Genomic DNA, 15,746 nt, shown 5'->3' with positions numbered 1-15,746 from the left:
ACTTAAAATCACTTTATCTCCTCCGCCTCTGTTACCTTGTTCATTTGATACATCGCACTTAGGAATCTGGGAGCAATAACCAATCCGGATGTTTGGGTCAGTAGTAAAACACCAGGGTGATTCAGATCCATCTGGATTTCGGCAGTAGTTCTCCCTCAAATCCCTATAAAAACAAATATGTTAGCTTACAGCAGGGATAACCTAAAACCACTGATGCATTATAGCACTTTTTATTATGAATTAGCAAAAATATAGGCTCCTTAAGGTCTGTGTGTTACTGATCAGTGTCAAATAGAGGGAGTTAAGGAGTCAGTGAGAATATAGTGTCTGGTAAAATATAGTAATTGTAACAAGAATATAGTTACGGGAATTCATTTTCAATGGGCCTATGTTTTGACTGGCTATAAGATTTCATTTGAAGATTAACAATGTTTTCAATATAGTTTATTTTTATTCAGGAATCTTTATCAAAATTTGAATGCAAAGTGGCACTAGGTACACCTGCAATCCATTACAAGTGCTTTCAAATACAAACATTACCAGGGTACTTAAAATTCCCAGTACTTTGAATTGTTCTGTTAAGCTTAGAGGAACAGTCCTGTAGATTGTCAGTGATTCGTTTAAGAAACTGAATTGTAGAAGATGAAAAAATATATATTGACATTCAATACATGAGTAAAAGTTAGCCACAAGGGAGCATCTTTAAATGTCTCTCACAGCTCAAATTAAATAGTCAAAACTCTCAAATATAAATTTTATTCTGCCATCTCCTGACAGTTGTTCTGTGCAATCTGATAACAGAAAGAATGTGCGTAATACTCTAATTCTCACACACATGAGCTTTGAAGATCCTTACAAACGGTTCTGCTGATTTTACTAGAGCTATCGGCCTGAATAGCCACTACACTCTCAAGTGTTAGCTGAAGAAACAGTCCTAATGTTTTAACTACTCTGATAAAGCTGCACAAAGGCCTAATCATACAGTAGTGTTACACAGGTACAAAATAAAGTGGTATAAGTGGTAATTTGTCTAAGAAAATCCTGTGGGAACAGGCTAAAGCACTAACTTCTGAGCTCAGGAAGATCCTGAGATAGACAGAGGAAGTTCAGTCAGTCAGCCCTGTTTTCTTTTGCAATGATTATTGTTAATTATTGTTACCTTTTCACTAGTTGTGTCACTATGAATGATGTTTGATCAATAAGCCTGAAAATAACAGTGAAGGGATTAAGGCAACAAATCCATTTTACTCAAACAAGCCATTACTAGAGACATAATAAGAACTCTGACTGGAATCTTTTCTTTATCTTGCAAGATCCATACCATTAAATTCAGGCACAAGCCCAGATTGATATTTAGCTGTCTAAAAGTTATTTAGTTTAAGCGGGGCTTTGATCCCATGCTGGTTGTCTAGGTTGTCTTCATGCCCAGTTAAGGCATCTAAAGAGCATGATTAAGGTAAATGTTGAAAATAAGTAGATGATTAATGTGCTGGGAGCATTCCTCTGTTTTTATTAAGCACAGGGCAAGTACAGATGACCAGTGGTCATCTAGGTAAAAGGTGTCCTATCCAGGAAAGTAGAAATACATTCGGTAACAAGACAGAAAAAACTCTGAAAGGATGCAAAATAGAAGAAGTGTTGTCAAATGTTATAAATGTCCAGTATCGTCAATGAGATTACATGTAGCTAAAATATGGGAAGACGCATTAAGTTAAAGTCAAACTTTTGAACTAAAGTTCAAAACTACTAAGAAATACTTGCCTTCGAGAAAGAAAAACAATCGTAATGTACCAGCACTACTGGGATTAGGTCCCAGTTTGGAAAATATCCATACACTTCACAACCAATTAAACGGTGAATACGTGCTTGAAGAAAAAGTTTAGAAAAAAAAACCCACAGTTTCACATAAATCAGTCTAGAATTAATATTTTGAGATACGAAGAGCTAGGAGTTGTTTTTTTCCGTATTCATATGACTTCCAGCATGATCAAGCACAGTAAACACATCAGATTGCAGAGTGAGGGATGGCGATCACATGGCCTACTTCGGTGACACGAATTTCTAAATTGCAAGAATTGCTCTTTGCCCACTGCAGTAACACCTGTCCCTGTCTACTCACTTGCACTTGAAGTTTTCTGGAGTGATGTTGTGCTGGTGAGGAAACTGGGAGTCCCACCGCTGGCACTGGACTCCGCTCCATATGGTGTTCACGGTGCCGCGGTAGCCCTCGCCTTGGCCCTGGCTGCACGCTAATGTCTCGGCCGCCGTGTCCGTGCTATTCACAACGTTCGGATCTGCAGAGGGAGAGGAGAATTGCTATCTCGCTTTCTTAAGACTGAGTCTGGCTTGGGGTGTCAGGTTTGAACTCTATATTGCAGTTCAAGTTGTGGCAATTTGAAATTTTGGTGAAATTGCCAAGCTGATTTCTTTAAAAGAATAATTTTCTCCTTTTTACATTTACAATTCCCATAAGATCAGAACAGTTACTGGATTCTTTAGTCCAAGAATCTAAAATGTCTACAATATTTAAGAATTCCTGTTTGGTGAGATATCTGGCCTATTCTATAATGTCGAACATCAAGAAATATTCTTAGTTACTGTTTCCAGTTCAACTAGTATTCTCTTATTTGCTTAGCTTCACACAGTTGAGTGACCACCCATGTCCACACTGTTAAACATGGTAACACGTTTGCAGGATTAGAACCCTACTGATTTTCTCTAAAGAATTCCCAGAATATCAGTGATGAGAAAGCAAGCAGAAATTAATGAAAATTCATAAATCCTAGTATTAAGTAATGTCCTAAATCCTCCCTGAAGCTTTTCTTTTTATGCTTTATATAGTTAGAGAAAAAAATTGCCGAGCTTTTGGAAATCAAGGATCAGTATTCTCTACAGAGAGACAAATGTTTTAAAGACCAAAAAATTCATCAAACTCAAAATCTTTTACAGATGTTGATATGCTCTGCATTCATCCTTGTGTGGGCTGTCTTGATCTAAATTCAGAAAAACAGTGGTTTCTGAAATGACTCATTCACATAGCCTGAAAGTCTTTTTTTTTATTTCTTATGCAATATCCATAACTGGAAATTAATTGCACAGATATTGCATCAGATATATACAAAGTAGTACAAAACTGATCAGACTGCAGTAAAAGCAGTGTCTCTATAATGTTCCCAAAACCTTACAACTTAATATTTTTGTAAGAAACTGTCCATCTGTTGACAATTGCTATTGTTCACAAGACTAATTTTATTGATTACCTTACCAAGTATTTCTTACCAACAATAAATATGTTAAAGTTTTAAAATTACTTTTCTTCTAATGATCCGGTGATTAGAATAATATTCATGTGTTTTATTCATGATATGGTTAATTCCTAGTAACTTCAGCCAGTTCTATGGTCTTGCAAAGCAAATGGGTCTCAAGGAAACTAAATGTCATAATGGATGGGTTTGGATTATTTATTTTCTAATCTTTTACATTACTGATCACTTCCATGTCAGATGATAACATCAAGTTGTGCGGTTGTTTTAAACATTTCTTTGTGCTAGAAAAAATTTCCGTTCTTCTCGTCATCTGGTTGATGTTTTTACATCACTGGTTCATAGTTAAATTAATTTCCTGTCCTTCCTTCCCAAGGCACTTCATCTGCAAAGGCTGTCCTGTTTCAACGGGATTGTGAATTCTAAGCTCATTCCAAATCAAAAGGACATCGCACTGGAAGTACCACAAGCAAGCTTTGCATGCTGACAAAATATACCCTTTTTGGTGGAGTCATCAAAAGGACTTGTGGCACATAACTATATTTTTAGCCATTGTTATTCACTTTATAAATAATCGAACAACAAAAAGAGGAATGCATACATATTATAGAAATATGCAACTATATATTTCAGCTTTCCATCATCACTAATTTATAAAAATAAATTGGAAATATATTCTAAGAGAGCTCTTAAGCTCATTAGATTGAATGTCATAATACCACATTCAAGTGAATTATATTACCCTTTTCCAAAAATGTATGCATCACTTTTATTAAAAAATGAAACAGATACGGGGTTCAATCTGGAAAAAATGGCTCACCCACCATGATAAATTTCACCATAAATGAAGCATCCTGGCTGCATAATATTCCCTAAATAAATAAGAAATAAGTTCTAATCATAGAACTCTAGCAAAAAGTCTCATTAAATAATAATAATAATACACAAAAATTCAGCTTAAAAAGAGCTAAGGTTATCTTATACACAGTAAACCTTATACAAATGGTTTAATTATACACAAGTAGTTAATATTTCAATTGTAATGACATAGTGTGATACACCTACTCCATCCCCAGTCATACTATGTAAAACATCTACGCATTTTTGCATCGATGTAACTTATTTTTGTAAATCATACTCTTGAAATAATTAATGTACCAATTAATTTAAGTGAGGCCATAGAATTATTTCTTAGTGTGTACCTTTTGTCAAATATCTATAGATAAACAGCTCCATCCTAAACTTAACATCATGCATCTAGACAGTGACCTCTATCTACAGATCAAATTTATCTCACTTTTAAATATATCAAAAAGCTAGACAGACTAAACTTTAACTTTAGAATGACAACTTGTACTACCAGGCTACTGCTGGAAGGACTTATATTATAATGGCTAAGAGTGAAATAGTCTCAGAATCCTTAGTGCATGATAGATTAGCTGCTACTACTTTGTGGCAGCGCTTAGTTACCTTTAATCTAATAAGCATTCAATGATGAAGAAGATCATTAAAATATTAGTTTTTGTTTGAACTAGTAACACAATTCTATAATTTGAAAAGCTCCATAGAAGTCTCCACATTTTTTTCATGCTCTATAGTCTGCATTTTCTACACACTGTTAGTTTTTAAATTTGAAAAATGAGAACCCAAAATATTTCTGACATTTAACTGGTTATGTTTCAGAAGTTATTCATCCTCTTTAACAGATCCCTAGTACTTGTGCTCTCAGAAGCAACCTCTCCCATTCTGGCTCTTAAGTCTCAGAAGGCCCAGAAACGGTCATTAAAAGCTTAAAAAATCCTTTTCCACCATCTTATTCAAGTGGTGTTTTCCAAGAACAGATGCTATGGGAACAGTCTCCCCATTCGCTCCGTGACATGAAGGATGGGTTGGATATGCCTAGGGACACACAGCAGCTTGAGCATCGGAGACTACCTCTCCAGGCACTACAGGGATGCTGTGCAGCACTGCCAGCTACAGAGCAGTTGACACATTTAAAGAAATGCCTAGGCTAAGTCTACAGCTTAAGTAGTTAACTTTACAGGTCATGTCCCTGAGACTCTCTAGTCCTGTCATCCACACAGCTAATTCTCTAAGGTGCAATAACTCTGAGCATCAACACAAGGTATGCAAATCACTGGTGAAGAAGGGCCATAGCTCAGCTCCTGAGAGTGCTTTCACCAATTCTCTTAAAAGGTGGATGCAAGACGAGGATAAATATCAGCAAGGCTGAATTCTTGTCCTTATGCTAGCAATCCCGCTAAAATATAAATAATGAGCTGCACCTCTTAGGGCTTCTTTCAATAAGAAAGCCTTTATGAACTGAGTTAGAAGATGAATGTCTACTGAAGTTCAGTAAGCAATCCTCACTAATTATGTACTAATAGCACTTGAATTCCATGCTAGAAGTACCTTTTTTTGCTCAAGTTTAGCTTATATAGTTCTAAACTGAGCGAAAAATCACTCATAAATCAAGATCAAACAAAAATAATTTTATATAAAAAGTTAATTTGTGATTTATTGGTTAAATGTCACTTGTTATTCCTACGTTTGCAACTTCATTATTAGCAGTAGAAATTAGCATTTTGCTACTTTTGAACTTTGATGTAATTTTTTTTCTTTATTTTATTTTCTTTATTACTCAAATTAACCACATAATTCAGATAGCTGCGTAAGGATTTCTTGTTAGATCTATATGCACCTTCACATGTTCACCATCAGGTCCCCAACCAAAATGCAATAATGCAAAAGTGTCCTATTTCCATAAAACTTTCCATATTGTGATACCTCTAAATAAAAAACTTCATTAATATAGGCTAGCTAATAGATTCAGTAAAGTAAAGAGATACTTGAGTAAAGAGATAAAAATGTTACCCTAAACTTCATATATAAAGTTAAAGATGGCCTCCTCTGGTTCTGGTTCCCACAATAACACCAGCGTGAGGGAATCAGCAGGAATTTCAAGCCATTTTTTTCCTGAAGAATTTTACAGCTGAAGGAGCTACTGAGGGTACTATTTCTGTGACCTTATGACCCAGAAGTAAATCCTACTGCAATTCTAGGTCAATGACAAAACTCCTACTGACTTAAATGAAGGCAGGGATTTTGCTTGAGTATTCACGTTCTTTCATGGTAATACTAGCCACACATTTTTGGAAAAAAAAAATATACATTGGAAACCATCTTTCTTTTCATTTTGCTTTCACCAAGAAAAATTCTACTTTTACTTATAAAGATACCATGTCTTTCCTTGGGGGTCAGTCAGTGAAGGAAAACGTACCCTGATTTTTAATGAACAATCATATAAGGTAGATTGGGAAAGAAAAGGGGTACCTAACCCAGTGAAGGAGCTGTTCTAAAAATAGTAAATTCCACATTAAACATGATTCATGCAATCCTGCAACTGTCTAGAGTGACTACATTTGCTGGGAGAAGCTCCTTGCTCTCAGTCACACGGCTTCCAGGAATTCAGTCTACAAGCAATTCAAGCCACAATTCTGGACTGCACTATGCAGTAATCGTACTGTACAGTTGTTCTCTTTCTATGCGTTTTCTTCAATGTACTATCTCACAGTATATGAACAGAGAAATAAACACTAATTTTTAGCATTAGAGAGGAAAGGTTATTTTCTTTTTCAGTGAAAACATATGAGAAAGAATGAAGAAATAAATTATATTCAAGTTCAAGAAATACAGTTTTGAGGAACATATCGTGGCCTAAAGCCTACACACCTGCAGCTTATTTGCCCTGGAACACAGAGAGATTTCAAAGTTGTACCAATCTGTACAATTAAGTTTAAATCCAAATAACTTTTGCATTTAATCAGTTCAAAACCTTGATCTATATCCAAATTTTCTCCATTAGGCTTATCCGCTGGTTCAGTGGACCTCTGACATCTCAATTTAAAAACTGTGTTAGAAATGAGGAAACAGATCTGAAAAAGATCCTTTACAAGGAAATGTAAAATAACGCAGCTACATACACAATGGTTGCTAGACTCTGCCTTTCCTCATTATAAAGTGAGATGGAAGGTGACACTTTATCAGCTACTAAGCACCAGCCTCTTCTCACTGACTGCATTACATAAACGTCTTTATCTTCTGTAAATATTAAGCTTAAGCTGAATGACAGTTTTATTTGTTTACATACTTTGATTCAACAAATAACTCTTACACCAGAACTTCACATTCATACAGGCCATTGAAATCTCTACTTCTAAAAAACTGAGTAATGTAATATTGGGAAAATTAAGATGGACATTCTTCATCTTCCCAAACACTTTAGGTACACTACTGCACTTCATTTTACTCCCAGATTTTCAGTTTCACTATCTTTTTATTCCCCTTTTACTCTCTCTGGTCAAATCCAGACCCTTATGGGATTCTCTCAGGTCTTTCAGGTCTCCAGTCACCCCCAGCTGCTGCCCACAAGTACCGACAGCAAGTAGAAAATCCATAGTAAAATTAGATGGGATTGTTGGAAATCAGGTAGGTAGCAAATAAACACTGTCCCTGCCAAAATAATCTCCTGTAGCTGTGCAGCTCTCAAAAGACTGACATATGTAGCTTCCTGAATTCTGGGCCTCAACAACTCTCTCCCCAACAGCTCGTCCATAGCCTTGCTGCTAACTATATCCTTTTTTTTTTTTTTTAAAGCAGATATTAGCTCCCCATTCCTATCTTCCCCATAGTCCATATCATCATCCATGCCAAAGTAATAGTCATTTTCTTTTTCCCGTTTGCTCTCACTGCTTCCATTTCTTCATTTCATCCTACACTTCTTATTGCTGTTTTAGTTGCCCTTTTATCCTCTCTTCTAGCTAAAAATTATCTCAAGCCAAAACCACAGACACATATGTGAGCAACTTCAAACCAATCCAGGGGTCCCTGAAGTCTTAATCCAGATCCAATTTTTGCAGCTTGAGCCATCTTTAATCCCTAATTGCTCCTGTCATCTCTTTCTCACAGCTCTGGCTGTAAGCCACTATGTTTTATGCTGCCTTCTGTGCTTGGAAATAAAATTACAATGCCCTCCTGTCTCCTCAGTCTTAGAAACATATTTATTTTCTGAATGCTTCCTTCCACTGATTTTTTTGCCTAAAATTTTGTATATGAGCTGTTGTCAGCATTTTGGCTATAGTGTATACTAGCACTCATGACGTGTAGCAAAAGCCACAAGCAGCACACTGCCTCGTGGTCACTCCGCTGAAGAGAGGACACCTATGTTTTTGTGCATGTTCAAAGGACTTTGGATTTGCAAAGTAGTTTTTCTAATTAATATTTCTTGTAAAATATATAAGAATATGGTAAGAATTAAAAATCTGTGTGAGAATTCAAACCACAAAGCTGTAAAGACATATAACTCCTGATGCTCTTCTTTCAGGATCCTGAATTTGCGTAGAGCTGCAGCTTCAAAAAAATGGTTCAGTAGTCACCGAAACCTAGAGCGGTCTTTGGGATTCCCCACTAGGAGATAAGACACATACTTTCTTCTCGAAGAGCAAAGAAAGAATTCACATTTAATACTGTCAACTTTTTCCTAAAAAAGTATTTCATCACAACATGGAAATCATTACCTTGGAGGGTTTTTTCCTTTTCTTTTATTAATTTTAGTGATTCCAGTATTGGGATTGCTTTTTCTTCAGGACTTTAATATAATCATGACTTATGTAGACAGAGATGAAATCGCAGTAGTTTGCAAGAGATCTTCCAGCCAATGATTTTATAAAACTTAGATCAGGCTGCAAATGCTGGGAGTTACATGGACTATAAGCTTACGTGACCAGCAAAGCCAGATGTGAATCCTCAGAACACTGACACATCAGCTCAGGAAATGCCAAAGGATAAAGGTTTATAAAAGTTGCATTTGCGAAACAGTCAGTTGTAATGGAGGAATATTTTTATTTTAGTAATAAAATCACTTCTACCAGGGGAAAAGAATCATTCTATTATGATATATACATATGATTCATGTGTTATCTACTGTTTAAAGAAATGTAGGAAGTACAGATTAGTAAGAAAAAAAATAATTAACAGATTTGAAAGACAATTAAATTATATCACTGCCCTAGACTATGTTCTTAATGGGGAAAAGTTAAACTTAAATGTTCAGGTTATCAAAAACTCCAGATATGATTATGAGAATTAGTACTGTAGTTCACCAGAAAGACTCAGCACAGCATGACCTAATGACTGTCTGTCACAGAACAAGCAATAATGTCCTGTTAAGGGTCTTCTGTCTCTGCAGAACCTGATTACAGCAGAGATTACCCAAAGCTGCAAATTTTCTTAACTTTTTACGATGAAGTAACTTTGCTAATTTTAACCACCTGACACTGGATTTATAATGAAATATGTTAAGGCAGAGACAACTCAATTACTCCCTATCAGGGAGTACATGAAGAATATCTGTACTCAGTCTTTGGATTTCTAAAAAGTGACTACCCAGTAGGAGGTGACTGACAACCCAAGACTTTACAGTGACCGAAACCAAGTATAAGCAAGGAGAGAGTATTCTGACCTATTGACAGTGGAAATGGAAAACACTATGTGATTTGATTTGATGAGAATTCCAAAGCGAAGCTGAAGAATCCCATTCTTCCCCAGCTAGGTAGCCCACTTGCTTGCATATAATGGTTCATGCTGGAGTCATTCCATCTTTTCTCCCTCCAATATATATGTACACAAATATATATATACATCCAAGCATTGTAGGAAAAATACTGGGTTACTTTATGGAAGTATACTTTTCATAAAATCCAAATAAATCTGTCTCTATTTTCACTAGATGTGAAACACCCCAATAGTGGCTTATCTTGGTTGAAACAAACAAGCAAATGAACAAACAAACCAACAAAACAAATAACCACACAAAAACCACAACTCTGAAAATTAAAGAAAATTCATTAAAATTCACTTTTTTCTCTTATCTTTCTTTTTCCATTCTTTTCCTTTTTTGAATTCTCATGCAAATTAACTTCCAGATGAACTTAAGAGAAGATTCTTTTTAATAAATAAATTCTCTTTCTCTATTCTCCTCCTAGGAAAGCCAAATGGATTTTACAATGGCATAAGACTACTGAAGTCACACTTTGATCTAGATGGAAAGTAGAATGTCTGATTTCAGGGTTGCTTCTTTTTTTAATATTTAATTTTGGTCAAAATTGGAGAAGAACAACAAAGAAATTTGGAGTTTCCAAAATTTTGCTAATCTAAGAGCAGTTGACTTTTTCACGACTTCATCAGCAAAGAACAAATTCTGAGTTTCATTGAGCAGGTTCACAAGGTTCCTTTTGCCTCTAGTTCATGGCAAATCCAAAAATACTCTTTCTTATCTGGCTCCTCTGCCACAGGAGCAGACAGGTTTCTACTGTAGGGATTCTGTCAAAACTGTGTGTTCAGAAATTATATTTGATCCCAAGATGTGTTTAACTAAATGTTTGGAGTTCAGCAAAGGAGGAAAACTGCTTAGGTATTAAAAGAAGACACTCTCTAATTTTATCTTTACATATGGGTCGTTTCATAGGATTGCAGCTCATTAAGTGCACAGAATCCACAATGCCCCAAATGCATCAATGAGAAGGGAAGGAGATCACAGAGGAGACTATCACCTGTTGATCCCATATCTCATTTCTTACACAGGTTGCAAGCTCAGAATGACCCAAGTAATTTCAGGGATGCAAATCTTGATTTCCTCATTAAAACATTTCTCTACAAAACTGAATACTACCATCTGCCTCTGCCACCGTGTTCCCGTGATACCACAGAAAAACTACTTCACCTAAGTTTTCAAGAGATGCTCAATAATTTTTCCTTCCTCACTCTCCCTCTATTGTTTATTTAATACACCTAGTTTTCAAGATAATAAAGCATTCAGAGCTACAACCGCAGTTAGCTCCTGCTCCTGTTCCCAGCTCCTGCTGGGTTTTGAATGCAGAATATGCCATAAAATATAAATACTCTAAAAAATCTGACCTAGAGCTCTGTCCAAAGTGGACATCCAATATCTATATACCTTAATACCACTTTGATACAATTCTCCATCTGGGTAATGACATGGGAATAGTTCAATGGGGACAACAAAAGCTACCATCTTGCATTTGCAGTATGAAATAAATTAATTGCCTGTGTCCAGATTTTGGAAAGGCAAAGGAAGTAATAAATTTTGCTTGAACTCACCACACGTTTTAATTGCACAGAACTCCCAGGGGGTGTTAGGGTCAAGAGTGTAGCACCACGGTCTCAGCTTGCCATCAGGATTGCGGCAGTAATTATCATCAAAGCCCTTGTCAGGATATCTGTAAACCACAGCAAGAAATGTGTCAGGCAAGTCTTTCTGGCAATACTACACAGGCATGTGCAAGGTATGCGAAGGACAGTCTTCAGCAGAGGCGAAAGAGAACAAGCTCCCATTAACCTGTGGTCTGATCCTGTGCAATGGATTCAGACACACTTTAATGCTATTAGAAAGTTACTAACATAAGATCTCCTTGCAAGCACGCAGCAGAATCAGGTCTCCCCAGAGAGGATCCCCTGCTGTGTTAATGCACAGGCCACCGGATGGGGTAACTCTGCTAATTGCTAAACTCTTGCTCCCGTGTCTGTCAACTGATGGCCAGACTCTAAAGCCACTCTTTTTTTTCAAACAGCCCAATTAAGTGTGCGTTATATAAACACTGCCAGGCAGCTGGACTCATTAAGACAACAGGTTCTTTAGTGCAACAGCCCTGGGTTCAAACTGGAAGCTATTTTGAATAGCTTTGTTACTAATGATAGCTCCATTTTCATAATAGAACTCATTCTGGGTCGTGCCCTCATTTCCAGCATTAAGGGGGAAAAAGAAAAAAAAAAAATCCGTCTCCCTTTATCTCATCAAGGATTGAAACTATTGTGCTATTTAATCATTTCCACGTTCCTGCTGCCATTATTTGGCAGTCAGGCAGAGGTTCAAGATAAGGATGCTCTTGTGGTCTAAATGAGCCATATGAGCAGCTAAAAACTTAAAGAGTGGGAGATAAAAGCATACTTTTTTTTTCCTCTGATGAATATAAATTGTCTTAATTTTCCATTTTTATCAAAATATGTTTGGAAAAGAAACAAAAAAAACAGATTTGCCCCTGAGGGAAACATGAAGAGTACGTAAGAGAATAAAGTTAACTACCTGGGAACCTGAACCCATTTACAACTGCAAGCAGATGTGCTTCTCATAAGCAGAAGAAAATATGATTTAAAAACGTATGTTTATACTGGGATGCTTTTTCTACTACACGTTCACCCCAGTGTCGACTAGTACATTTGGAATTAGAGCTCCCATTGCTTGGGAAAAATCAAGCTCCTTCCTGTATATGAGGGACAGAAACAGGATTAAAGTAGAATTCAGAAGAAACCCAAGAAGAAACCTTGTAAAAATGAGAATTCAAGGCTGGTTGAGAGTGTGATAGTTTCAGATCTAGCAGCACAAGCAACTGCACTTCTCTGTTACCAGTTCTCCTATAATCCTGTTTTCTTCTGGGTAAGAGGGAAACTGTAAGGGGGCAGACTGTGTGCAAGAATTCCACAAGCAAACTCTTTGTGGACTAGCAATGTGGCAGAAAACGAGGTAGCTTTGGACAAAAGTTCGCAGTGATGGGCTTTGATGTCAGCAGCACGTGTGCCATGTTATGTAGCGCTGGAGAATCCATGGGCATTACCCAGTAACCAAGGTGAATCCACAAATGGCTGGGTCTGTGCAGCTATGTCTCTCATATCAATGGGATATGAAAATACACTTTCTAGAAGGCAAGCATCTTGCATAGCGCTGAATGATCTGTCCTCAGCATTGTCCTCAGTATGCAAGCATGCACTCTGCCAAATTGCATTATTTACCACCTGAAACTTAAGCATATGCACAATGGTTCTTTCGGGATCAAACTTTGATCATCGTCATAGAATGGAGTAGCATCCGTGAACTGTATCTTTACCACTTGCTATATCTATGTACCCTTTAAGAGATTCAGCATGAAGATTAAATTAGTGGCTTAGTTTTTCCTCACAATGTTTTCATATACACTTCTACCTTCTTCCTATCCAGCAAGCCACGGTTCTTCATTTCCTGTAGAAAAGGGCCAACAAATATTAGATGAACGGTGAGACTTGAAACTGCCCTCAGCAGTGAGACTGTGGAGGTCCCTCTAAAAGCTGGTCTGTCTGCTCTGAAGATCTTCCCCCCAGTACTCTCAGGCACAAACCTCATCCCTGAACTCAACAAAAAGTCTTCAGCTACCAGGATCTTTCAGAACCCTATGCATTTTTTTTCCTCTGCTTGAAACAGCAGTAGCTGTATTTCACTGCAGAAGCTGAAATGAATCATTAAGATATACATCTGATGTCAAAATCAAGAGGTTTTTTTCTGCTTCTAGGAAAAAAAAAAATTTGGACAAAGAGATAACATTTATTCTCTTTAAAGAGACAGACATTGATCTCTAGCTCTGCTGGGACTAAACTGAATTTTAGTGTCTGGAATTCATACTTCACAAATACTTATTTTTCTTCTCCTTTTTGTTCTAAAAGACATGTAGGACTGCAAGCTTGATTTTGCATAAAGTAAACTTTCATATCAGAGATGTAAAAGAGAATATTTTAATAAAAAAATACCTACAGGTATTAAACTGTTGCATTAGATTTCATCTTTGCTCCCTGCGGTAAGAACTTACTTCCTCGGCATATTTAATGTTGAGTAGAAAATATGAGTGGAAGAGGAGAGAACTGTCGTTTCTCTAAGCTCTTCTATGACTCTCTAAGCAATTCTCCTCAGCGATCTTCTGCCCACACCGAGGCAAAACCCTGACAGTGAAGAGTGCACTGGGGAATTGGAGCTTCAGAATACAATTCTGCATCCACTAGCAGCTAAAAACTGGCCATTGTGAGTGTTGGGGGGGCGGGGGATGTTCCATTGCTAGTTCAAGTCACATCTAAGCAAACAGCAATAATCAGTTCTCTTCAGTAATTGACCTCAGAAGGGAAGAAATCTGGAATGGCTCCCCAAGATGACAAAAGGGAAGCAGGAGATGTATTCACCCTGGACTGAAAGTATTCACAGAATAGTTGAGGTTGGAAAGGACCTCTGGAGATCATCTAGTCCAACCCCCCGCTGTCCAACAGCAGGTAGATTGTGGAGCCTTTGAAAAGATTAGTGGCTTTACCTCTTCCTCCATCACAGCAATTAATGAATCCATTAATGCAAATAGGGTTAAATCTATCCATTTGTGCAAGCCCTTCCTGGTTTCCAGGCAATTCACATTACTACCTGATAATATAGTGAGCCCATATTCATAAGCCTCCCTGGAGATTACTGTGCTTTAATGGATCATTTGTTCCAGACCTCTCTTATTTACTGCTTAAACACTATATATATATTTTATATATATATATATTAAAAACATTAAGAGCTAATGTAATCAAAGTATAATTGTCAATACCTTTGGTGACCAATTCATGAAGTTAATTAACACTAGTGTATTAGAAATATCCTCGACACCAGTTAAATTTCTGAAAGCATATACAGATCAATGCAACCTGTATGGATTGCTTTTTAATAGTAAGGCATTTTTTTAAAGTCTGAAAATTCTCAAGAAGAAATTTTTGGAAGGAAAATTTTTAAGATGATCGTTACTAAGACTGCAGCTACTCCTGAAAGTCATTTTGTGAACAAATCAAAATTAACAGAATAAAGAAATTTCCTAATGACAGTTAAATGATTACTGATTGTATCCAAAAGCTCTTTAAATGTTTAATTGCTAAGGAATAAAATTATTATTGTGAGTTATTCTAGAGTGCACAACAAGTCCATGGCAAAACTCAGAAACAGATTGTCTTCAGTCCCAGACTGCTAGTAGAAAATATTTATTGTAGCAGAACTATAGGAAAGCATGCTATTCTTCACAGAGCAGATCATCTGAGTCACACAGGAAAAAGATATCGCAAAACTCAAGAATTATAGATCCTTCATGTTTTGCTTAATAATCAAACTTCCTAAAATCTATGAATGCCATACTTCTGAGTATAAAAATTAGGATCTAAGTGGAGCGGTTCAAAATTATAAGTATACTTTCAAGGAAAGACCTTAAATATTCTGATATTACTGATTCTTACAGTCTTTTTCTGAGGCAGTTAAAGTTTATTTAATCAATTTCATAAATGGAGCTAATCCAAAATATAGACCAAAACCGAAATGAAACCTTAGTCCCATTTACGAGAGATAAAAAGGCCCTTCTGTGTGGCCTAAATCCCCACACAAAATCCTTCCAGAAGGGAGTGTTATAGATGACCCTTTGCAGTCGGTGAATTTTACCCTCCAGGGCTAATCCTAACTGGACTGTAATTTGCTATTTCTGACTCATCCTCTGGCATTCTACACCTATGTCTAAATAAAAAATTAATGATAATAAAAAAATAGACTAAGTTCTAAATCCATATCTATAAAATGCTAAAATTAATTATGAATTG

At 36.6% G+C, this 15,746-nt stretch overlaps 1 protein-coding gene across 6 annotated transcripts in view; it reads right to left on the bottom strand.

Moving 5' to 3' along the window:
* HGF (hepatocyte growth factor) overlaps nt 1–15,746 on the bottom strand; it is a 59,926-nt gene that overhangs the window by 17,656 nt on the left and 26,524 nt on the right. For all 6 annotated transcript variants that reach the window (XM_068922608.1, XM_068922672.1, XM_068922744.1 and 3 more), the window contains 3 exons: nt 11,442–11,560; nt 2,120–2,294; nt 36–163 (listed from right to left, as the gene is read on the bottom strand). In XM_068922608.1, the coding sequence (XP_068778709.1) occupies nt 36–163; nt 2,120–2,294; nt 11,442–11,560 (422 nt within the window). The remainder of the gene's footprint in view (nt 1–35; nt 164–2,119; nt 2,295–11,441; nt 11,561–15,746) is intronic.

This window comes from Struthio camelus, chromosome 1 (assembly GCF_040807025.1).
Source record: "Struthio camelus isolate bStrCam1 chromosome 1, bStrCam1.hap1, whole genome shotgun sequence".
Taxonomy (NCBI): domain Eukaryota; kingdom Metazoa; phylum Chordata; class Aves; order Struthioniformes; family Struthionidae; genus Struthio; species Struthio camelus.
Note: the sequence above shows the minus strand (reverse complement) of the source record. Positions and strands in the feature narration are given on the sequence as shown.